The 23804-nt window shown below is 43.2% G+C and overlaps 1 protein-coding gene across 1 annotated transcript in view; it reads right to left on the bottom strand.

Annotated features, from left to right (window-relative positions):
• Saxo1 (stabilizer of axonemal microtubules 1) overlaps window positions 1-23804 on the bottom strand; it is a 99747-nt gene that overhangs the window by 10861 nt on the left and 65082 nt on the right. Inside the window, exons 2-3 of the mRNA XM_087903889.1 lie at window positions 18394-18573; window positions 9819-10018 (exon numbers count right to left, since the gene is read on the bottom strand). Coding sequence (XP_087760015.1) covers window positions 9819-10018; window positions 18394-18573 — 380 coding nt within the window. The remainder of the gene's footprint in view (window positions 1-9818; window positions 10019-18393; window positions 18574-23804) is intronic.

Below are 23804 nucleotides of genomic sequence, written 5' to 3'. Positions count from 1 at the left end.
ATTGGTCTGTGTGTCTGTTTTTATGCCCAGACAATGCCGGGTTTTGCTCCTGTGGTTGTAGTGTGACAGAGAATAGGTACTGAGATGCCTCCAGCTTTACACTTTTGCTTGTGCCAGCTATCCAAAGTAGTCTGTTTCCCTGTGCATTTTAGGAGCTCTCTGTCAAGTTCTAAGAAGAATGCCATGGGTATTTTGACATGGTAGCCATTTTAGCAATATGGATTCTGCTGATTCATGAACATGGCAGGTCCTTCCCTCTCACAGAATTCTCTTCAATTTCTTTCTTCAGTGTTTTAGAGATTTCCCTATAAAGGTCTCTTTGTTTGTTGGTTAGGTTTATTCCTAGTTATTTTATTCTCTTTGAAACTATTGTGAATGGGACTATTTTCCTGATTTCTTTCTCACTGAGGTGTGTGTGTGTGTGTGTGTGTGTGTGTGTGTGTGTGTTAAAAAAAAACCACAGGTTTTTAGTGTGTATTTTGTATCCTGCTACTTCATTGAATAGTCTGGGCCTGCAAGTATTTTGTGTGAATCTTTAAGATACTCTGGTTACAGAACCCTAATATCTGCAAATAGGCTTAGCTTTGCTTCTCCCTTCTGATTTTATCCTGGGTTTTGGTTTCTTTGGTTCATTTGTTTTGTTGTTCTTCTTTTGGTTTTAGTTTTTGGGTTTTTGGTTTTGTTTTTTGCCATGTTGCTATGGCTAAACTTTCACTAACTATATTGAGTAAGAGTGATGAGAATGGGTTCTTTGTCTTATTCACTTTAGAGGAAATGCATTTAATTCCAACACTCAAGGTACTGTCTATAGGTTTATTATACATTTGTATTTACTGTTCTGAAATAGTTCCTGAAGGTCAGAAAGGGATGTTAATTTTTATTTTAAAACTCATCTATTGGAGATTGGGATTTTTGTACTTTATTTGTGTGCTAAATTATACTATCATATACAGGGTTTTAGGCATGCTTTAACACTTCTTACCACAGAACTGTATTTCCAAGGCCTAGAGATGTCTTTTTCAGCTTCATGTTAATTGTCAAGGCAAGCAAATGTACAGAAACACAATTTGCTTTTTATTCTTCAAGACTGACAGTGGAAAAAAAACCATTACTTATTTTTCAATTTTAGTCCTATTATTATTATTATGGGGTGTATACTATGTGTGTAAGAGCCATGGCAGATGTGGAGGTCTGAGGACAATTCTGAGGAATTAGATCTCTCATTTTATCTTTACATGGGATCCAAGAATCAAACTCAGATCCTCAGAGTTGTGCAGCAAATGCCTTTACCCATGGGGCCAGCTCAACAGTCCTCATTTATTGGCTCTATTTTTATTTTGGATATTCTCCAGATGTCTTCATAAATATTTTATTTCTGTAGATTCTTCAGGTATCTTCTCTGATAACTTCATCCTTCTTTGGAAAGTTCTGTTTGTAAGCACATTCTCCGTCTCTGTGGAGCGATTTCCTCTAAGGGCATGTCTAAGACAACCAGCTAAAGATAGGTGCTGTCTTTATCTGGGGATATCATTGCTTTACCTTCATTTCTGAAACATAACAATTACTCAGCATAAAATTCTTGATGTTTTTCAGTATTTCAAATATCTCAACCCAGTCATTGCCTTGTTCTTTGTTGCTTCTGAAGGGAATCTGCTGTGACCCTGGATGGGGGGCCTCAATTCTCTCTGTATGAAGAGATATTTCTCTTCAGTTCTTTCCAAATCTTTGTCTTTTTGTTCCAGTCTGACCATAACACACAGATCTCTTCATGTTAATACTACTGGCATAATGTCTCTTGGATGTCTAGGTAAATTTTTCACAAATTTGGGGTATCTCAGAAATTAATTCTTTAACTGCCCTCTTATCCTTTCTTGTGAGGTGGGGCTCCCATTATGAGTGCACTGGTAATCTTGATGGCTGTCTTGGATCTCTTAATATCTGTTTCATTTTTTTAATCTTTTATGTGAACATAAGATGTTGAATAATCTCTATTGATTTGCCTTTATATAACTGATTTTTCTGTCAACTCAAACCTGATGAACTTCTCAATTTAAAAAGTAAATGGTTATTATTCAACTCTGGATCTTTCATTTCATTATGATCTCCCTTTATTGGTTCTATTGTTGATGAGTAATTGTTATACTTGCTTTCACTTCCTTAAGGATGGCTTCCAACCACTCTCTATATATTTACAGTACCTACTTTCAAATATTTTTCTGCTAGCTTTTGTGCATGGACCCTGCATCCCTTTTCTGATAGCTCTCTCACTCCTCTCTCTTCTTCTTCTTTTCTTCTTCTCCTTCTTCTTCTTCTTCTTCTTCTTCTTCTTCTTCTTCTTCTTCTTCTTCTCCTTCTCCTTCTCCTTCTCCTTCTTCTTCTTCCTTCTTCTTCTTCTTCCTCCTCCTACTACTACTCCCCCCTGTCTCTCTCTGTTCTCTCTCTGTGCTCTCTCTCGCTCTCTCTCGCTCTCTCTCTCTCCTCCTCCTCCTCCTCCTCCTCCTCCTCTCCTTCTCTCCTCTCCCTCCCAAAACAAAGTGACTTACATAATACATGCTCCCTCCATTAAGAGTTCTTGTCTTTCCTCCTATTTGAGAAAGCCTTGCACTCATTCTACCATCTTTTCCTCCACAGTGTGAGGTCACTGGTGTGTAGCCCCTTTAAGACCACTTCCTGAGATTCATCCTCCATAGCTTAGCAGTTAGACTCAAACACCTCAACCAGTGTGGTGCATCTGGGGGGCTGGAGACTACACAAATCAAGTCGTTCACAAATCAGAACTTGCTTGTTTTTTTATTATTTTTTTCACGTCTCTGCTGCACAGATATACGGCCTCCCATTCAGCCAGAGCACTTGAGTAGACAGAAAGGGCCTTGCTCTCATGGCTCTTGAGACTGCCCACAGCCTCTCAGACCACCAGGCTATGTTGGAGCCTATCAAGGCGCCCTGTGTGTATCTCCCTATGAATTTTCTCACTCATCTACTTATCCGTTGCCCACAATTATCCCCGTAAGTCTAGGATTGGTGGCACAAGTTGTGATCATTGAATGGTTTCTCGTTATATAACCTTGTTTGGTCAAAAATTCTCTTTGAAATCAACTCGGAGCCTTCTAGCAGCATGACTGCTTTTCTCCCAAGTCTTCAGTCCCCCAGCGGGGCTACCACACACACAGACCTGGGGGCAGATGGTGAACTGACAGATGCAGCTCCAGGATAAAATCCCAGCGATGCCCACTGTTCATAAGTCACTCGTGTCTCTTAAATAGATGCTCTCAATCTGTCCTCTGCCTTCGGTTGATGTCCAGAGCCCTGCAACAATTGATTTTACCACTCTGTCAAGTTTTACTGGGGGGAAGGGGCTCACTAAGCCTCTCCTGCTCCAGAAACCCTGATAATTCCCCCCTCAGGCACACTCCGAAGTTTATTTTAGGCCAGCAATACTACCAACTACTTCTTCAAAATTGGCTTCATTTTAATTGAAAATCTAATCTCCCTCCAAGAGCCACTAATGGCTCTATCAGCATCTTGAAAGCATTAGGGGGCCTTAGCGGGAACCATCTTGCTGAATACAAACCACATGTTCAACTCACCACACGTCAGGCTGCCCTGAAATGCGGTGTCTACCTGGAGATACCTTCATCTTGCCGCGAGATACTTCAGAGTGAGTAGAACAGAACTTCCTTGGCCCTCTTCTCTGACGGATGAAGTGTTAAGAAAACAGGTTCCTAAGCTCAAACTTGCCCCACGAGACTCCTGATAACCAACAACATAGCTGAAACCACACTATTATTCAGCGTCCTGACTTCCCCCACCAGCAACTATTATACACGCACACATACACAGCCACATACACACACACACACACACACACACACACACACACACACATATCCCTCCATAAGACCCTGAAAAAACTCAGAATTCCACATGACAAAGTATTCACACACCAGTAAAGCCCTTCAGGGCCAGAGTGTCATATGGGTAATTGGCAAGAACCTCTTTAAACGGGATTCCATTCAATAATAATGTCCTTTTTAAAAAAAAAAATCGCTAAGCCTAAAGCTGAGCATCAAGTAATTACACTCTCAATCTTTTCAATTGCATGGTGTTTTGAAAATGTCACAAATTACAACCAAATGCTGTTGAGCATTTTTTTTATTCGTAGGTTCTTTTCTTTCCCTTTCTTTTCTCTCCTCTCTCTCTCTCTCTCTCTCTCTCTCTCTCTCTTCTTTCTTTCACCACAGTAAATGTACTGGTCATGAGGATAAAAGAAAAGGTTTAAATATCTTTCTCACAGAATTAATATAAATAAAACACATAAGCAAAATATAAATGGCATCCTTTGAAATGCACATATTTAATTACCATGTTCTTTGGTTTCTTGCCTTGATAACCCTCCTTGGAAAGACAGACAGTAATATATGGCCAAAAATTATAAAGATTACTGGGGAAATACTTACTAGAGCAGCAAATTTTCACAAGAGTTAAGTCATTCAAGGGACAATAAACCAAGGCAAGAAGCTAGGATATGGTATCCCTTATTCGGAAAGTGTCCCAGAACTGACCCAAAGGCAAGGTAAACGGCATGGTCCTTCCCCACCTTCATTCCAGCTCCTGGCTGGGACCTGTAGAATAATTGGAAGGATGGGGATTTGACAGAACTATTGCCAGACACTGTCATCTGGAGCCCTGAAAGCAGTGGTTCACAACTACTCCTTCCTTTATTTGTCCCCTTGCATCTCTTTGCTGTGCTTCTCTGTCCTAAAATGCTGGGAATGGGAATTAGGAACTAAAGGCACAGCTTTGGAAGCCATGATGTCATCAAGGAGATCAAATAAACTGTTCACATGTTTAAAAACGTAAGCCTTTGTTATAGTTTGAATCACACCTTCCACTCCAAATGCAAATGTTAAGATTTAATATCCACTGTAGTAGTATGAAGAGGAAGGACCTTTATGATTCAATCATGAGGGGCCTGTCCTTAAAAGAACCGGAGGGAACTCACTCAGGCCCTTTGTGCCCTCCCTTTCAGCTTGCGAAGGCAATGCAACCAAATACCATCTTGGAACTAAGGGTTCTTGCCAGACTCTGAACCTGCCGATGCCTCGATTGTTGACTTCCCAGCATCCATCACGTGAGAAAGAACATACTCTGTGTATTGCGTCTCGGGCTTGTTTTCACAGCAGCATAAATGGATAAGATGATGTCATTAAAAAAAGAAAGAAAGAACTATCACTAAAGACTGTTCCATTTTACTATAAGCCAAGGTTAAGTTTCAGCAGTGGAATATTCTGTGGTTTTACAGGGGGTGGTTTGAGATGGATAAACTAGGGAGAAGTGCAGGAAAGTTGGAGGTAGAAGGGATTGAAACCTGAGTATTTGCTTTTATAATTTCTGTCTGTTTATTTTTAGGAGTAAACAGTTTGTTGGGGTCAATAAGAAATAAACACTATAGGACTTTCTCCATCCTAAGCAAGGTGTGGTCTTCATTTCCAGACATGACACTATACTTGGGTAGAAATGAGGAAACTGAACTAAGCAATCAGTTCCTCTGAAATGTAGTGAATTTTCATTTGTATTTTAATAAATAATGTTTGCCTGAAGATCAGAGAGTAAAACAGCCACACTGGTCAGTCTTGCAGACCAGACAATGGTGACACACACCTTTAATCCCAGTAGCCACACTAGTTTGCCATAGAAACCAGGTGGTAGTGCTATAAACCTTTAATCCCAGCACTAGAGAGGAATATAAGATGGGAAGAAACTGGTTTCAGGCTCAAACTCATTCTGATTCCTGGAAGCAAAGTCATTTTTGGACTGAGGCAGAGGTAAGAGCCAGTGGCTGACTGCTTTGCTTTTCTGGTCTGAATTCAGGTTGAACCCCAATATCTGTCTCTGAGTTTTTATTAATTGTGCTACACTGAAGAGCCTGTATCTCACTGAGATCAAAGGTGCTCACAGTGCATAGTAAGGATGAGAGAATTTGTGGTTGAGCATGCCCTATAGGAGTCCCTTACTGCCTTCCTCAGAGCCGTGCTCAGGGGAATACTCAAGAGCAGACCTGCAGAGGCAGAACTGGGGTTCTGTTAGAAGAAGCAACAGCACACTAGAAGGGAGAAACTTTGAGACATTGCTAAAAAGCAGGCTTCAAGGAGGAAATAAATATCAGGGAGGAAGCTCCATGAGGAGGGACAGACAGCAGTGCTGATGTAGAGAAAAGCAGACGTGTCAATGACCCAGAGGTTCCAGCAATACTGAGGACAGTCATCATGAATGTAGACAAGAAAGCAAACAAGAAAAATAGGGCTTGGGGGTTCACAAACCCTTCATGTTTCATAGAATAATAACGCTGAGAATATGGCTTGACAGAGGTGGCTATAGAACGAGGAAGATGGGGACACAAAAGATGAGCGAGTCAAAGGGCAAAGTCCAAGCCACCTCAGAATCAGCTCCAGGACTAAGCAGAGAAGACCAACAACATGCAGGATTCCCTGGCAGATGGATTGCATTCTCCCTCCTCCACTGTCACCTCCCACCCAAACGCTTGGCTTGATTAATAAAAGCAACCCTCAACACACTCCCACAGAGGCCCCCAAAATGTTCCACACGAACTGTTTAGCCTGTCTTCTTGGAACAGCAGGATGCATGACAAGCGTGACGAGTTACTGATGACAAACCCACTCTCTCACTCCCTGACCTCGGGCTATGTGGCTATGAGCTACACAGTGGGGATTGCCACTCTGCTGGCCCAGTCCACAGGACAACATAGTTTGTCTCTCTACTGAAAGGTCAAAGACTGGTCATTATGCTCCTTCGCCTGATGCCTAGCATGTAACAGATATCAAAGGAAATGTGTGGATTTCAAAGATATCAGATGAAAAGGGGAACTACTTGAAATAGGAAGATGGTGTAGGAGGTTCTTCTGTTTGTGTGTTGCTCTCATTGGTTGAATAAAGATAGGGCAGCGCTTTAGATGGGTGGAGTAGACAAAACAGAATGCTGGAAAGAAGGGAAGTGTGACAGACACCATGTTTCTCCTACCTGAGATGGACATAGGTTAGAAGCTTTCCTGGTAAGCTACAACCGCGTAGTAAACACAGATTAATAGAAATAGGGTAAATCAAGATGTGAGAGTTAGCCAGTAAGAGGCTAGAGATAGTGGGCCAGGCAGTGTTTTAATTAATACAACTTCTGTGTGGTTATTTGGGGGTTAAGCTAGCTGGGCTAGCTGGACGTGACTCGCTCTGCATTACAACAGGAAGAGACTCAGGAGGAGAGGGGAGGTGTGGACAAGGGAGGGTAACAGAGAGGTAAATATGGCTAACATACATAGTGTATATTTTTTAAAATGCCACAATGAAACCCATCTGTCTGTGCAATTAATATATGCTAACGAAAATAAAAGGTAATAATGATGAGGATTTGAGTGTTTTCACCCCAGAGAGATGTTTGAGAAGATGAAAATTGTAGAGGCGGGGCTTACTCCATATTGCCAGAGACTATAATACTTTCTGGCTGCGCCTTGCCCTGGGTGACTCCATTTTGAGTGCAGAGGCAAGAAGACGGCTCTGCACTCTGTTGCTCTTGCTGAACCACCTATCCGACACTAACCATGATATACAAATGACGATGCTTCCCTAAGAATACAAAGACGCCACCTATGAACTTACCATATAATGTGGGAGCAGATGGCTATACTAAAACCACATCAGGGGGATAAGGGATGGCTGCTCATCCAGAACACCTGGATTTAGTTCCTACCACCCACATGGTGCTCATACAGACACTCAGGTAAAACATTCACATACATAAAAGTAAATCCTTTTTAAAAACACATCAGAAAAACAGGTCCAAGAACTTATCAAGCCTATGAAAACAAAAAGAGTGTAATACCCTCACCTGACCATCAAAAGGAGTAGAATCCATAACACAGCAATGACCATGAACCCACAGACACGTCATCTGGCCGCCCAATATGTCCTTCAAGAGATCCATCAGCAAATAACCCCACCCCCCACCACTCTCCTGGGCTTCACGCTCAGCATGGTCCCCACTGCTTGACAAGGCCAACTGAAGCATCTAGTCCATCCATACATCCTGTCTCCCAACGGGGCCTGGCCTGCACCTCTACAACCTGCACTTCTGCCGCCCCCACACCCCTGCTACCATCCCCCCCGCCCCTGCCGCCCCCCCCAGCCCTGCTCCTCCCACACCCCTGCCACCCCCACAGTTCTGCAGCTCCCATAGTTCCATATCTCAGCTCTATAGACCCTGCAGCAGCTCTCCAACTGGACCAGTTAATAATGTATCTAACCACCCACAGAGAAGCCTGTGCATCAGCAACAGGTCTCCGCCTTAAGGGTAAGGCCCCTTTGACTTCTACAGTCTCCTCAGCTCTTTTGCAGTCCTTCTGAAGCCTACATACAGAGAGTTATAATTGCTGAGTGATGTGTAATGCATAATCCCAGAGTTAATAGTAGTAATTGGATTGAAATAAAAGATACTGTGTTTTCCCCGGCCAACATCAAAGGGAAATCAAAACTAATTGGCCATGTGCAACCAATCAATCCAAAGTAGCTTATGGGTTGTTTTTCAATAAAGCACTACGAAGAGACACAAATATGTCTGTGTTTCTGGCATAGTACACTGCGGACAAAAACATTACACACAAAGAAAAACAATAAATCTTAAAAATGGGAGCTAGAGAGATGGCTCAGTGGCTAAGAGCATTTGCTGCTCTTCCAGAGGACGTGAGTCTGGTTTCCAGCATCCATGTTGTACAACCACCTGTAATGATGATTCCAGGAGAGGCAAAGCTCTTATGGCTTCATTGGGCATACCTTCACATGCCTTATACTCACACAGATACACACATATACGCAAGTCAAAAGAAAATTAAATATATAAATTAAAGATAAAGACATTTCTGAAAACTTTACAAAGTGTACATACATATCAAAATTCCAACTCATACCCTATAAATGGGTATGATTATTATATATCAATTTAAAATATACATTTTTTTAAAAATCAATCTAACATATAAAAATTAAAACAGGGCAAAACTAATTTATAATATTAAATTATTATGGCACGGTATAATGGGGCAAGAAATGTAGCTCAGAGGTAGAGCATTTGTCTGGTGTTTGGAAGGCCCTGGGTCTACTCCCCAGCATGGCAAAGGAAGAAAAAATAAAAGTCAGCACAATGGTTGTGTTCCACTTCTGTGGATATAGTATTTTTTGGCCAAGCACTATTTGTGTGTAACCAGTAAAAATTCATAGGTCTGTGTAATTACAAAGCATTCACTTTTCTGTATGCATGTTATATTTCAAATTTCTCTTGGCTGGATGAATGAAATTATCAAACTGTAGAATCTTAGCTTAAACTTGAACAGATTTCCCATTGTAAGATTCAAACAGAGGCTAAGACAGGATCATAAATATATTCTATACAAAGTCAAGATATTACACATTCCTGTAATGGAGTCTGCCATGAACACTCAGCTTTGCCACTACAGCACGGAAGCAGCCATAGTAGATGCACAGAAGAATGGCTATGGTTCTCTTCCAACATAATGTGCCTATCAGTAGTGAGCTTTGAATTCCACAATCTTCAACATGCCCTGAAATCATCATTTTTTTTCAGTTAGAGAAAATTATAGAGCCATTCTTAGCTTTCCATTTGTACAAAAGTAGGCTGAGAGCTGGATCTGGCTGGCAGGAAATGGTTTGTTGACCTTTGCCCTAAGGTAATACATATGTAACCATTTCCTGGAGAGTCTACAGGCTGACCCATCCTCTCCTCTGCCTTCCTCTCACCTTTGTAAGTAGGCAGATACTGTATCTTGTCGTTTGGAAATTTAGTGTCCCGAGGTTTGATGAGGCCAACTTGACAGACAGGGAGGTAGTTAAAATCTTGCTTGTATGTGGTGAGCAAATCCATAGTCTCTTCACTTGGGATGTATGGGTCAGGCTGATGGAACTTCACTGGTACCATTTTGTGAAGCCCAAAATCTCTCCTGGGAGAAGAATAAGCATATGTCATTGGGGTCCTTGCTTAGAAAAAGACAATATTGCCTACTCGACTCCTGGCAACTGAATTTTCTACTCCATCTTCCTACCATTTCCTCGCTCTTCTACTTTGGAACGTGACACTCTAACTCACTTTTTGCCCATGTTTGACCACTTGGCCACTGGGGTGTCATCCTTGACTCCTCCCCTCAAAGCCCCAGGGTCTGTCAGTCATCAAGAGCAGCCAGGCTCCTCTTCCTCATTGGAGATCTTTTTGCCCTTTGGTCCAGATCTCAACCATTTTTTGACTTGGGCCATGGGCCATGTGGCAATCTTTCCCCATCTTCCTGCTTCTGCTTCAGTTGTCTTGGTGTGCCCAGAATACATACTGGATGAAAATGAGTTTGTCCACCAGCTTAAAACGCCTTCCAGATAAAACCCAGCTCTCTCGCGCAATTGACAAGTCGTCCCAGACCTGTCCCCTGACTTCGCCCCTACTCACACCTGTGTCAACCACAAGGCTTGCTAAGGAGGAGGACTGTTCTGTAGCTGATAGCCCACCTGCCTTCCATCCAAGCCCTCTCATGGGGCTTACATCGGCTTTGCAGAAACACTCACCTTTCTCTCTGTGTTCTCGGGAGCTTTTTCTGCTAATATTTATCCCCTCTACTCTGAGCCTCACAGAAAACCCAGAAGAGGGAAAATGCAATAGACACACAAAGTCTTCACTTCTTTGCTTTCTATTGTGGTCAGAGCCCCCTCCCATTATGTCAAAGGGTAAGAAACAGAATGGAAAAGACAGGATGCTTTATACCAGAGCAAAATCGTGCATTCCCAACCCAGCCCAAGCTATGACAGGCCCAGGAGGCAGCTGCCCATCACCAGAAGCCCCCTGGCCAAGCCCAACTGAGTCAGGCTACTGCCAAGGCCTCCACTGCCCTTCTCTCCGTGCTACCAGTTCCTCCCAAAACAAACCGATTTTCCTGGATCCATCCCATGTGGCCAAATAGGACAAGGGAAAAGTAGCTCTTTCCCTAAAGATGCTTTCTTGAACAGCCCTGTCAATGGAAGGGAAAGGTTTCCGGACAGGAAAACATTAAGCTAAACACTAATAAAACCTATTTCCAGGCTGAAGCCCGGTGGGGCATTACTGAGCCATGCTTGAGTAGCAAGGGTGACACGCTCCACTGTAACCTGTCTTGCATGAGTTATACACAGGGTGGTCAGTAAACCCAAAGCAGGTCCTGCGCATGCTTGGTGGGATGAAGGAGCGTGGAAGCAGGAGAACTGGTCTCTTTGAGGCTGCAAGCGAGAAATGGGAGATGATTCCGTTGAGCTCCCATAATTCCCTGTGGGGACATCTTAAAGTCGATCTCAGTAGCAGGAATAGCATCTGCTGCCTCAGCTGCCTTCCCAGGCGCCTCACTGTGCGCTCCCAGCGAAGGGAAGCTGAGTGACCCCGTATCTGGAAGCTGATTGTAGGAGTGGGAATTATGAAGGGAGCCGGCTGACAAGAAGCTAAACAAGAAGCCAAGGGTCAGCTCCGTACCAGCACTCTGCTTAGATGAAGGATCCCCTCATAGTGACCGCTCATTACTCAACCAGTTGCAGCAAGATACAAGGAAACCACTAAAGCCTCCATGGGCTGCGCAGACGGAAACCCTTGAAAGTCCACCTGAAAACCAGTTAGCCTGAGTTAACTTCCTGCCAAACGTTTATCTTCTGAAGAGAACATACCTGAGGGAAGCGGAAGGTTCTCCACTCCCAAGACTGGAGTGGGATTTCGGGGTGACCTCATGTATGTTCGGTGATGGCTAACCAGGACTGGAATGGGATTCTGAGGAGACCTTACCTATGTTTGGTAATGGCTAACAAGGCTGTGGTTTCTCTGAACTTCCAAGAAATAACAGCAGATATCAAAGACCAGCATTGAGGAGCAAAGCCAGATGTCCAAACTTGCATGCTAAGGACTCCCACCCCAAAGCTCTGTGACTGCCTTAAAAATTCTATTTCTCCTCCAAGGTGCCATCTTCCAAGGGTCTCCAGACACTAAAAACTGAAGCAGGCCTAATATCCTGTCTCCCGTTCATTCACAGAAATCTGCTAAGGAATGCTCACAATTTCACCAGCTCAGGGGATGCCCTCAAGTTGTTTCTCAAAGACAGAAGCAGACACATAAAATTTCTTGTTAGCCACATTTAGGGGATGGATTTGCTACTGAATCTCCTTCCACACAAAATTCAAATTCTCCTTTAGATGTGCATCTATGTTTGTATTTACAGACCAGCTATACATACAAATAAACAGGAGGAGGAAAAGCCTCTCAGCTCCAGAAAAAAGGACCATTTTTAAATTTAAAGTTTGGCTCATTTGTATCTGGCCCAGAAGCAGTCACACTGGCTGAAGAGAGTGAATTCTATCAGAATTTCTGTTTCCTCGTTAGATTTTTATGCTGGGAACACTCACTGAAGCTTATCATTAACCGTAGCGTAGTTTTATGTCCCCAATTACACATAATCTTACAGCCTTCGAGTTTATACAAAAACTTACTTTATTCTTCCCAGAAATTGCATAAATTTAATAATTATTTTCAGCACTCAATGGCTCCTCTCTTCCTGTGGTACATTTCCCAATGTTTAGCCTCACTGTGACTATGAATAAAGAGGGGAAGAAAAGGGCACAGGTCTCAGCTTCCTCCGGGTAGGTAGCTGTAAAAAAGCTACCCAGCATGGAAAGCCAAGAGTTAAAAACCAAAATTAAGTACAGGTTAAAGTGGTCCTGCTGGGGAAGTTAGAGCAACTTCATTTCAAACCATTTGGCTAAGCTACAGAAAGGTGTTGGGCAAGAATAGGAAAAAGGGAAGGGGGGAAATTACATAATTGCTAATGAAAATCATTTGCCTGGAAGTGGGAATGGAGAATTTTCACAGAAGCCAAGCGACAGTTACTTTTTAAAATAGCTTAGTATTTATGCAAATTTCAGGATTTATTATAGTAGCCAAGGAATCAATCAAATTAAAATGTAATCTTTGGAGGCATCCCTCCATTTTGCCAAAGTCAAGCTCTCTCTGCAACCGTTCCCCTAAATTGCCCTCCCCGAGACCTTCGTCTCCCAGCCTATGGCTTCACATTTTTCCCCTGCTGTCTCCCTTCTGCCAGTACTTAAACTTGTCCCCAGTCTCTCCCATATTTACAAGAAAAATAAACAAAATACGGTTCATGTGAATGTACACACACACACACACACACATGTGGACACACACATGCATGTGCGCACACACACACACACAGGCATACACACACATACACACATCACAACCACATTTTCTTCTGGGCCTCTTCTCATTCCTTCTCCTCCGGAGAGAGTCTACATGACCTCCCCTCCACCCACACATTCCCCAACCAGCAAATACAATTCTACTCCACTCTAGCCAAGGCATCTCAGAGCCGGTCTCTCTTGCCCTTAGCCTGCTGCATAGCAAAATTAGTCACAGTGTCTGTCCTCAAATTCATATTTGAGCATCTCTTTCCTTGGCCTCACTTCTCATGATTTGACCTCTTACAATCTCCTCTTATGGGGAGGTGGGTACTCTTCGTCTTTTGATTTATTTCATTATTTCCAAATATAATTCTCCAGCTTCCCCAGCTCCAAAGACACCTTCTAAGGAAGCCATTCTGTCATCCTGGGCAGAGCTGGAGAGCCTTTTCCAGAACACTGACAGAGAGCCCTTCACGGAACTACCAAGCTTGAGTCCAGCATTGATCCCTGCAGGAAATCATCCCTGAAGCAAGTGGATTCTAGTGCAACCACCCAGGGCCCAGATTACACAGTACAGCCTCCTCTTCTGCTGTCAGCTCCTCAGATCTGCTGAGGCAGAAGTTAGCATCTGTCCCCATTTTACAAAGTCCAGAAGAAACCGTAGTAAACGCCTGGAAAGCCTAGAGTCAGGCCAGTCAACAGGGTCTGGGGTAGAGCCAGCAGGTGGGAGAAGAATGGTCCTGGCTCAAGTCTTTACTGCTCCGGTTTCCATGAACTGCTTGGGAGTCGCAGCTTCCAGCCTGAAGGCAGTCACCAGCCTGTGTCAGATGAGGCAGCTAAAACCAGCCTGTGCCAGATGCCAGATTCTTTCTGCTCAAAAAAAAGGCGGGGGGAGAAAGAAAGAAACCAGAAAAGCAAATGTGAGGCGATCTTGGAGTGGAGCTCACGCCAAAGCTCTGTAAGTCGCTGGGCACAGGTCCCTCTCGCCTCACACGCCAGAAGCGGGCTTCTGAATTAAGGGTAACCGAATTGAAATGGAATTTGGGCTGCCACCCAAGACATGGAATCTGCACTTTGAGCCTAATCACATTACCTGTTCAATAAACAAACAAACAAACATGCTTTTCTGAAGAATGTGAAAAAGAAAGCAGTCCGGAGTCTCCAAGTGCAACACTCACAATCCTGTCCAGACCCAATGCAGAATGACTTGACACACTGCGGTAGAATGTGACCCATGGACCTCGAGCAGGCCAGACAATGGACATCACAAAGATCTCAAACCAGCTATTTTAACTATACTTAATGAGAAAAGGCAAAATAAGGTCATAATAAGTTAAGAACTAGAAAATAACACAGAGAACTAAAAGCTATTATTCAACTGGAAACGCAAAAAGCTAATGGCAGGCCTGGTGATACAACCCTATAATCCCCAAATCCCAGCACTGAGGATCAAGGATAGAAGTCTGGTCATAAGTTTAGGCCTGCCTGGGATGCATAATAAGACCTCATGTCAAAAAGAAACCTAAAATATACATTATCTCAGAAAAAAATAATTCACTGGCTTAGAAAAAGGAGGAAAGCCTCAGTAACTTGAGGATAAATTGATTAAAAGCTATCTAATCTGAACAAAAATGGGTAAGATTAAGACAGAGGAAAACAGAACAGCAGGAACACAGACCAGCAGATACATAAGATTCTTAATGAAATAATGGACAAACTGTCCAGCTCCATGAAGAAATCCATGCACGCCAAAGAAATCCATCAGCAAAGAAAGTCCATAGGGTTCAATCAGCACATCAAGACTCAGTTCATTACCATTTCCTGTATCCGCCCTGCCTTTGGGACAGGGTACCAGATGTCCTTTCTCTTTTAGCTTTTTCCTCCCTTACTCTCCCTGATTTATCAATAAGTCTTATCAATAAACAGGAGTCTGTATTAGTAACTCCATTCCACACCGCCATCTCCACCCCCTGCCTTTAAGCCAAATCCTCTCTCCTCTCTCTTCTCTCCTCTATACTAGTAACTCTACCCCAACCTACCATCCCCAACCCATCCCCTACCTTTAAGCCAATTCATCACTCATTTACTCTCCCCCTCTTCCCTCCCCACACATACAAAGACACACACACACACACACATACACACTGTGCCCGTGTCCCACCCCCTTTTAAGGTACTACTTAACACCACTGAAGCTGGCTAAGGTAACAGAAATACTGCCCCGAGTGGGGGCCCCAGTGTTTCATCCAGGGACATACCGAATGGGAAACGAGGCTAAAAACACAACTTTTCTTTATCAGTTGATGTCAGAGTTAGTTGAACTAAAGGCAAATCCTCTGCAAGAGAATTACCAAGGGCTGCGCATTTTTTGAAAAGGAAAAAAAAAAAATCAAGGTTTTCCAGTAAGAAGGGCTGGAAATCGCAGGCATTCCCCTTCTGACACCTGCTTTAAATCCCCACAATTTATGGTCAGCAAGAGCTGAGTGCAGCTGCAATCATGCCTCGTGCTGCGCTGATAGCCTTTCCAGAAGCCAGGTGGGGTTTTGTGTCTGGAGTTAATCACCAAATTCAGCCAAACCGGGACCAATGACTTTTTCATGCAGCAGGTGGGAGCCCCGGGTCCAGCCTCAGACACTACGCAGAGTCCACCTGTAAATGGGGAAGTGAGCGAGGTGCTGTGGCAATAAGGGACCTGGGAACAGAGGGGTGACCATCCATGCAGACCCAGAGGTTAGGCAGACATGGGATGACACACCCCTTCCTCTAAAAGCCTCCGGAGGCAGGCTGCTTTGCATTCCTGAAAGAAGCTCACTTTTCCTCCATCTGTGAAAACCTCCCCAACAACCATGGACTGAGAATCAATGAGATCCATACAGGACACTGACTGCTCTGTGAGTTTGAGACTGGCTCCTCTTGCTAGGGTAGGATAAAAGAAAAAAAAAAAAGTCCCCATTGGCTTCCCTCCGCCCCCCAGCCTGAGACCTCAGCTTCAAGGTCTGAACATAGGACCTGGCACAAGACAAGGTCCTATGACCGAGGTATACCCCACTCCCAAGTCTGTTCTTCTTCCTCCTCATTAGTAACTGGATTCCACCCCTTTCTCTTTGTAAAGCCCTGTAATCATTAATAGTTTGGGAAATTCTTTCAGTAGCTGGGGACCTCTTGATGTAAGCTGGATTGATTGTTGCTATGGCTCTGACTGAGGCCCACCTGCTGGGAAATGGTTTTATTGTTTTATTGTTACAAATGACACAGGCAAAGGCAGCTTAACAGAGGTTAATTTTATGATTCGCAAAACAGCATCTGGGAAAGAGGAGGGTAGGTAGGGCTACCACAGCTGAGGGCCTCCGAGCTGGGAGGTGGGACCGGGTCCTGCCCCAGGGCATTGTGTGTTTGTTCTAGTAACATTTAGACAGTGAACAAGCGCATCTCCCAACATCCCAACATCCGAGCCTCAAGCAACCCTCTCCTATACTAAAGCACAGAAATGGCCTGTTATAAATCGTCTGAAGTTAGTGCTTTTGATTTCCCAATAAAGGGCTCTCTGTTTCTTGAAAACTTGGTGTAAAGGGATGAGAACAGCTACACCTGGGAGGAGAAAACAAAGTCTGACATCACCTCCCAACACCTCCCTTTCTAACCACTGCATCTTCAGGCATGTGCACAGGACTCCTCCTAGATGTGCCCTATCGTCTCTTATAAAGAGAAGCAATGCTGGGGAGCATCCCACAGTCTTTGCTTCAAGCTCCTGAACCCTAGAGATGATATTTTCTTAGCTAAATGAAGCCCAGACTGTGAAGTTGACAATCATTTAATGAGCTGTAGGTTGAGAAAGCGGTTACGTTAACACTGTTCAAACGTACTAGGAGTCAGAACAATTGTGCTTAAAACCAAGTCATTCACAACAACTGCTTGGTGTCAGACAGGTCCCTCAGCTACACCCCATTCTCAAAATGTCCCTGTCCTGTAGTTCCTACCAAGCTCAGAAACCCCTTAGTTTCATTTCTCCCCTTAAAGGACTGCCTGCCCTAACTCATAGACAGAGCTTCTATGGGTCTAGAAGACAGAACTTGTTTTTTAGATAAGAACACCTCCAAGTCAAAAATCTCAAGAGAGGAAGTTTCCGTTATTTTGAGTGAAAGATGTCACGCTCCACCCTGAACCACCTGGAATCGTCACTAAAACCATGCAAAATTCTGCTGCAAGCAGTGACCAATAGGTAGACATTCAGCGAGGTATCCAAGTACCTGTGATGTCTGAGTGCTGTGAAGGAAAAGATGGTGGGTACTGTGGGTTCCATAGCACAGAAATCCTGCCTTTGGGGCATGAGGAATCGGGAGGTCATGAACACATCATCATTGGAAAGGTTTCACCTGGAGACTGACTCCCTGGGTCTGAAACCCACCCAACCTCACTCAGAGATGTTCCTAGCTCCACTAGATCACCAAGCCGAGCATCTCCATCAGGAGGTCACTAGCAGAACTGTCATGGGAGATGCATAGTCTTGTGAACACTGAACCCTCAGATTGAGGATTTTCCCCAGCCCCTGGAAATAAAGACCTCCAGGACACTGCCAAAGACAGGTCCGTGCCTGCATGGCCCTAGGTCCCAACAATCTCAACTTGGAAATAAGCTAGAGTGTATCAGGAGCAACTGAAAAATTGAAAATGCTCTTTACATACCCTGAACATTTGTGGGGTCTCTAAATTCAAAATCGATAATATAACATCAGAAGGACCCATTCTTTCTTACCACTCTTTTTTTTTAACCACCCAAGTTGGTGCGGAGGCTGCCATAAAGCCAAAACCTCTTTTTTCAGTAGTGGTCTCTCTCCTTTTTTTTTTTTTTTTCAATACTTAACTTCCCACTTTAATTAGACAGACCAGTTTAGCCTCCTGACCCCCACTTTAACAAGCCAGAATTCTTTCTCAGTAAGAGGGTGTTTGGGAACAGTTAAGGAAGCCAACAAGCAGAAGATCCTCTTCCAGAGATATGGAGAACATGAGCATTAAGACCCTAATGCTGCGCGTCCACACTGCACTAACACCACAGTTATTGTCCTGATAAACACTCTTCATTACGGCTTTGTATTCTGCCCACTTTCTCCATGGCTTCCTTTGCCTCACCTGGCTGTGGTCAGGCCCTCCATCGGTATGGCTCCTTTCTTGTACACCCTCTTGGGCTTAAAGGAATCTCTGGGCAGGTAAGACTCATAGATAGGATAATTCTCGGTGTACTCGGAGAGAAGACATGATTTCTCTGTTTTGTCATAAATCTTCGTAGGAAGATGTGGACAGTGGTGCCGCCTAGAAAAGATACATGGAGAGTTCGGTTAGTGACTTTCTCGAAAGGAACACGTTCGGTCTGAAAATGTCGTGTCCTCCAGATGTGATGCAGACTGACTGGTGCCATCAAAATTCAGATTTAACCTTTTCTTCCCCTCTATCATATTATGTGCACGTCCAAACTTAAAAGATACTCTGTCGCTTCCATTATTTTATCAAAGCATGCGAATCATAAAATTACACACGAGCATGACTGATGTTCAGCTGTCGCACCTCATATCGCTTGTGAAAGTGTTTAAAATGGTCCGTAGTAAATGGCTATGGTGTCAGACCTTTCTGAGAGGCACCCCAACTGCCAGAAACCAAAGATAGAAATTGATCAGGTAGTTTCCGGGTCCCCAGTGCGGGAGTTCCACTCTTCTCCTTGGTCAGAATCTGGAAACGTCTTTGGTCCTGTACTGACCATAGGCCAGGGATACCAGATGGAGGCTCTGCTTTGGGAGCACCGCTGTGAGCCTGGAAGCTTCACATTAGGGTGCAACATAAACTCCAGTCCAGACACCAATCCCCTAGGTTGTTTCCAGGTTCTGGTTATTACAAATAACACTGCTATGAACAACATGGAACACGTGTCCTTGTAGTAGGATTGAGCATCTTATGGTATAGCTGAATCTTATGATAAATTGATTCTCAGTTTTCTAAAAAAAAATAAAAATAAAAAAAATTAAAAAACCACCACACTGACTTCCAAAGTTTCTGTTCAAGTTTTCACTCCCACCAACAATGAAGAAGTATCCCTTGTTCCACAGCCTTTTCAATGTAAGCTGACATTTGTGTTTTTTGATCTTAGCCATTCTGACAAGTGTAAGATGGAAAATAGCAATATCTTAAGATAAACTTCCCATCAATGATTTCCACCGTAACCATACCAAGAAATAGCATTAATATTTTTAACCTTTCTTTGAACTGGGTCATATTGTATAGCCCTGACTAACCCCAAACTCAAAATCTTCTTGCTTTGGCCTCCCCCAAGGGCTTGCAGAGCCCCACACATCTTATTTTACATTTTAATTACAGAAATCAAAACATAGCACACTGGGACAGCACATGGGGGATGGAATCAAAGATGAGAGAGATTAGAAGCTCACGACTGCTCAGTGTAAAGCCATTTCCACTCATGAGGACGCTGGAGAGCAGGACTCCATGACGTTGCTGATGACAATGCAAAGTGGTCAACCATGTTCCCTGAGCTCAAGAGGCACAAGATTTGGAGCCAACCTGAGCTACATGGCAGGACTTTGTCTTACTAAAAGCAAGTAGGTTAAGTATATAAACAATGTTTTAAGTACCCAGCTAGGAGGCTGGGCTTCTTGTTAGCTGCTTGTTTTGCAGGGTTCTAGATAGAGTCCCACACTGCTTCATGACTGAACTAAACCCCTAGCCCTCAGCAAGCCAGTCTGCTTTCAAAGCTACACACAATCCAGTCGAGAATCATGCTCATAAGTGTTTATGCAATTAAACCCAAAATTGAAAAGCTGATGGGTATTTTAACAGCCTTTTGGATAATCCACACAACACTGAAGCAACTAACTAAAGGTAATAATCGAACAGATAGAGTGTAGTGTATCTAGACTCCAGCCAGAGAAGTGGATCAGTGCCTTGTTCAGCCATCATCAAAGGCGCTTCCTCCTACAGCAGATGGGAACAAATACTGAGACCCACAAATACACAGAGAGTGAGAGACCCTGGAACGCTCAGCCCTACACATAATGTCTCTATCAAATTCTTCTCAGGCTCCTCAGAGAGCCCTGAGGAAGAGGAGGCAGAAAGAGTATAAGAGCCAGAGGGATGAAGGATACCAGAAGAACAAAACCCTCTAAATCAACAATCAAAGCTCACATGAACTCACGGAGACTGAGACAGCATACACAGGGTCTGCCCCAGGCCTGCACTGGGCCTGCCCCAGCTGGTGTGATACAACTAAGAATCACCTGGGAAAGGGGAGCCTCCTTGAAGGACTGCCTCAATCAGATTGCCCAGGGCAGGCGGGGGTGGGGGGGAGGCGCATGTCTGTGACAGACTGTCTTGACTGATGTGGGAGGGTTCGGTCCACGGTGAGTAGTGTCACCCCTAAGTAGATGAGTCTGGACCATATTTAAAACAACAACAAAACTTCCTGAGCCAATCATCAGCATTGTTCCATGGGCTCTGCCTGAGTTTCTGCCCCAGCTTTCCTCAGTGACAGACTGGCCTAGAGTATAAGCCCAATAAACCCTTTCCTCCCTAATTTGCTTTTGATCAGAGTGTTCTGTCACAGCTACGGGAAACAAATGAGAACACATGAGATCTGGCCATTTATAAAAATCAACAGAACTAAGGGACAGTGTGTAACACCAGCACTCAGGAAGTAGAGGCAAGAGAATCACAAGTACGGGGTCAGCCTGGACTACATAGGCTGACCTATGCAACATTAAGGGGCCTGCTTGTTGGAGTATCTGTCCCGCCCGGTTCCCCACAGCTGGAAAACCCCAAAGAAAATCACACAGAGGACTCCATAAGATTATAAACTGATTGGCCCTTAGCTCTGGCTACTTATTAGCTCTTATAACTTACGTTAGCCCATTATTTTTATCTACGTTAGCCACACGGCTCAGTACCTTTTCTAGCTGGGCAGCTCACATGTTGCTTCTTTGGTGGTCTGAGCTGGACCGGGGAAGAAGCTTCCTGCTTCCCAGAATACTCCCATTCCCTTTGCTTCACCTCTACTTCCTGTCTGGTTTTCCCGCCTATACTTCCTGCCTGGTCAATCAGCATTTATTTAAAATATGATTGACAGAATACAGACAATTCTCCCGCACCAGACCTATGACCTAGACTATAAGGCTCTGTCTCAAATACCAGAACAAAACCAGAAGTAACGATACAGAAAGTGCTTGCTTTGGTCGGTTGGTCAGTTAGTGTTGTTTGAGGCAGGATCGTGTCATGTGGCCCTGGCTGATCACAAATTCTCAGGTTGTCAGCTCTCTTACAAAGTCTCCAGGTGTTAGTATTACAGGCATGTGATCCCGCCACACTTGGCAAAAAAATAACCATTAATATAAAATGACAGCTGGAGGACACAGATCCGTGGTAGCAAACCTGATTAGCATGCATGAGGTCCTATGTTTATTTCCAAGCACCAGGAAGTAAAATATATGTGCATATGCACATTGTTTATATTTATCAAACATTTAATAGTTAGCATGCATATGCAAATATATATATATATATATATAGTTCATATCTACCAAAATTGCTTTATCTACTTAACAAATCACAATGCTAATACAAAATGTTAATAAAAGGAAAAGGCATATGGAATTATGTGCTACCTAATTTTCTGTAACTCTAAAATTATCCTAAAAGGTAATCTGTTGCTTTTTTTAAAGGGATAAACGATAAGAAGGCTGCGCTCCAGGCAACGGTAGTCAAGTTGCTCCTGTCGTGAACCCCACACTTTACAGATCATTGCTGTCCCTGCTGTTGTGTCCATCTGTCCCTCTGTAATCATCCACAAATACATGAACAGGAGTAGCAAGTGCCTTACGTAACATCCCCGTTCATCTTTGTTACATTAGCAAACTGGTCAATAGAAAAGGCCTTACGATGTTGTCTTGATTGCTGTTCATCTTTATTATAAAATACTTCTGACTCACAGCAAACATTTGATATATAGTCTCCCTGCTTATGGATACATTCCAAAACCACTGCCAGATGCCTGAAGCCACAGGCAATGCTGAGCCCTATTTGTACGCATGTATGTGATGTGTACTCACCTAGGTCTATGTTTAAGTCATAAATCAGGCACAAAAAGAGGTTAGAAAGGGGTTAGCAATAACTGAGAGTAATCTTGGTGATCTCAGCATATGACGTTTTTTATTCATTAAGTTGAGAACTCACCTTTGCCCTTAAGGGAGCACTTTTCTTGTTCCCTTTGGTGTACCCAGGTGCCTTTGTACTTTGAGACTATTGTTAGGTAGTATAAGGGTTATTGTGCATATTCCCCTCAATACCGCAGATTGATCTGATAGCTGAGCAGTTAACTAAATATTGGAGGGCAGGCAGCACATACAGGGTGGACACACTGGATAAAGTGATAATTAGGGACCTGGCGATAGATCTGATCACGCTACTCAGAATGGCATGCAATTTTAAACTTATGAGTGACTTCTAGAATCTCCCACTTAATATGGCCAGGCTGCATATAACTGTGAAATAACTCAGTGTGCAAAGAGAAAGCGTGAATGAGGTCACTACACTCCTATTTACAAGGAGATCTTCCAGACCCCGCACTTTCTCTGCTGTTAAAATGATCAGTAGAAATGATCGATAGAACTTTTTTCTTCTTAAAGCACACGCTGTTAGCATTTAATATACAATGCTGATTATATTCTATGTATGTTTATAAAACATATAAGAGCTTTTGCATAGATGAGTTCATGCTGCAGATAAGCTGGTGTTTGGAAAATAGAGAGAACATTTCCATTGTATACAAAAGATAGTATCTTCATTTCTATATTCATAATCAGTCCAATTATCTGAGTTTTCACTATAAGCCAACCATTTTAAGATTCCTACAAACCTCAAACCAAAAGTCAGGAAATTCAACTTAACAAAAATACCACTGTACATGTATTTTGCTCACCCACACTCTGAGATAAAAGTCAAGATCTTATTAAGCCTAGCTTAGAGTCGGGCACTTTGGTATAATGAACTCTACAGTAAGAGCAATCCTCTCCCTATTCAGATCCCCTGCCTTTTAAACCAGTAAAATGTTCTCTTTTGTGTGTATGTATGTGCTGTTACTACTTTTAAATACAGTATATTATAACCACTTATTTCAAAAGAAAAATAAATGGCAAATTCTGCAATGTGGTGCCTATCAAGAGTGGGTTTTCCTGTGGCAATAAGATTCCATCCAGACTGAAGCCACACTAAAGGAAATTTCTACTGACGTATTTATTAGACAGGTTTTATTTACCAGACTTATGAGCTAACTGAACATTTGTCTTACTTTGAAATATCAAAAACTTTTGCTCAGGAATGTTTCGTTTGGCGAGATATTCCAAGAGTTGCAATGGTGGCACTTATATCCTGGAGTTAACCAAGAGCTATCTAATTGGACTTAAGACCCATTCAACAGGAGGGAATTCCTACATAGAATTTTACAACGTTTACAGACATAGGCCCTTTTCTGTGAGTGATGAGGCCAT

Source organism: Myodes glareolus, chromosome 3, assembly GCF_982192425.1.
Source record: "Myodes glareolus chromosome 3, mMyoGla1.1, whole genome shotgun sequence".
Classification (NCBI taxonomy): Eukaryota; Metazoa; Chordata; class Mammalia; order Rodentia; family Cricetidae; genus Myodes; species Myodes glareolus.
This window is presented reverse-complemented; position numbering and strand designations above follow the sequence as displayed.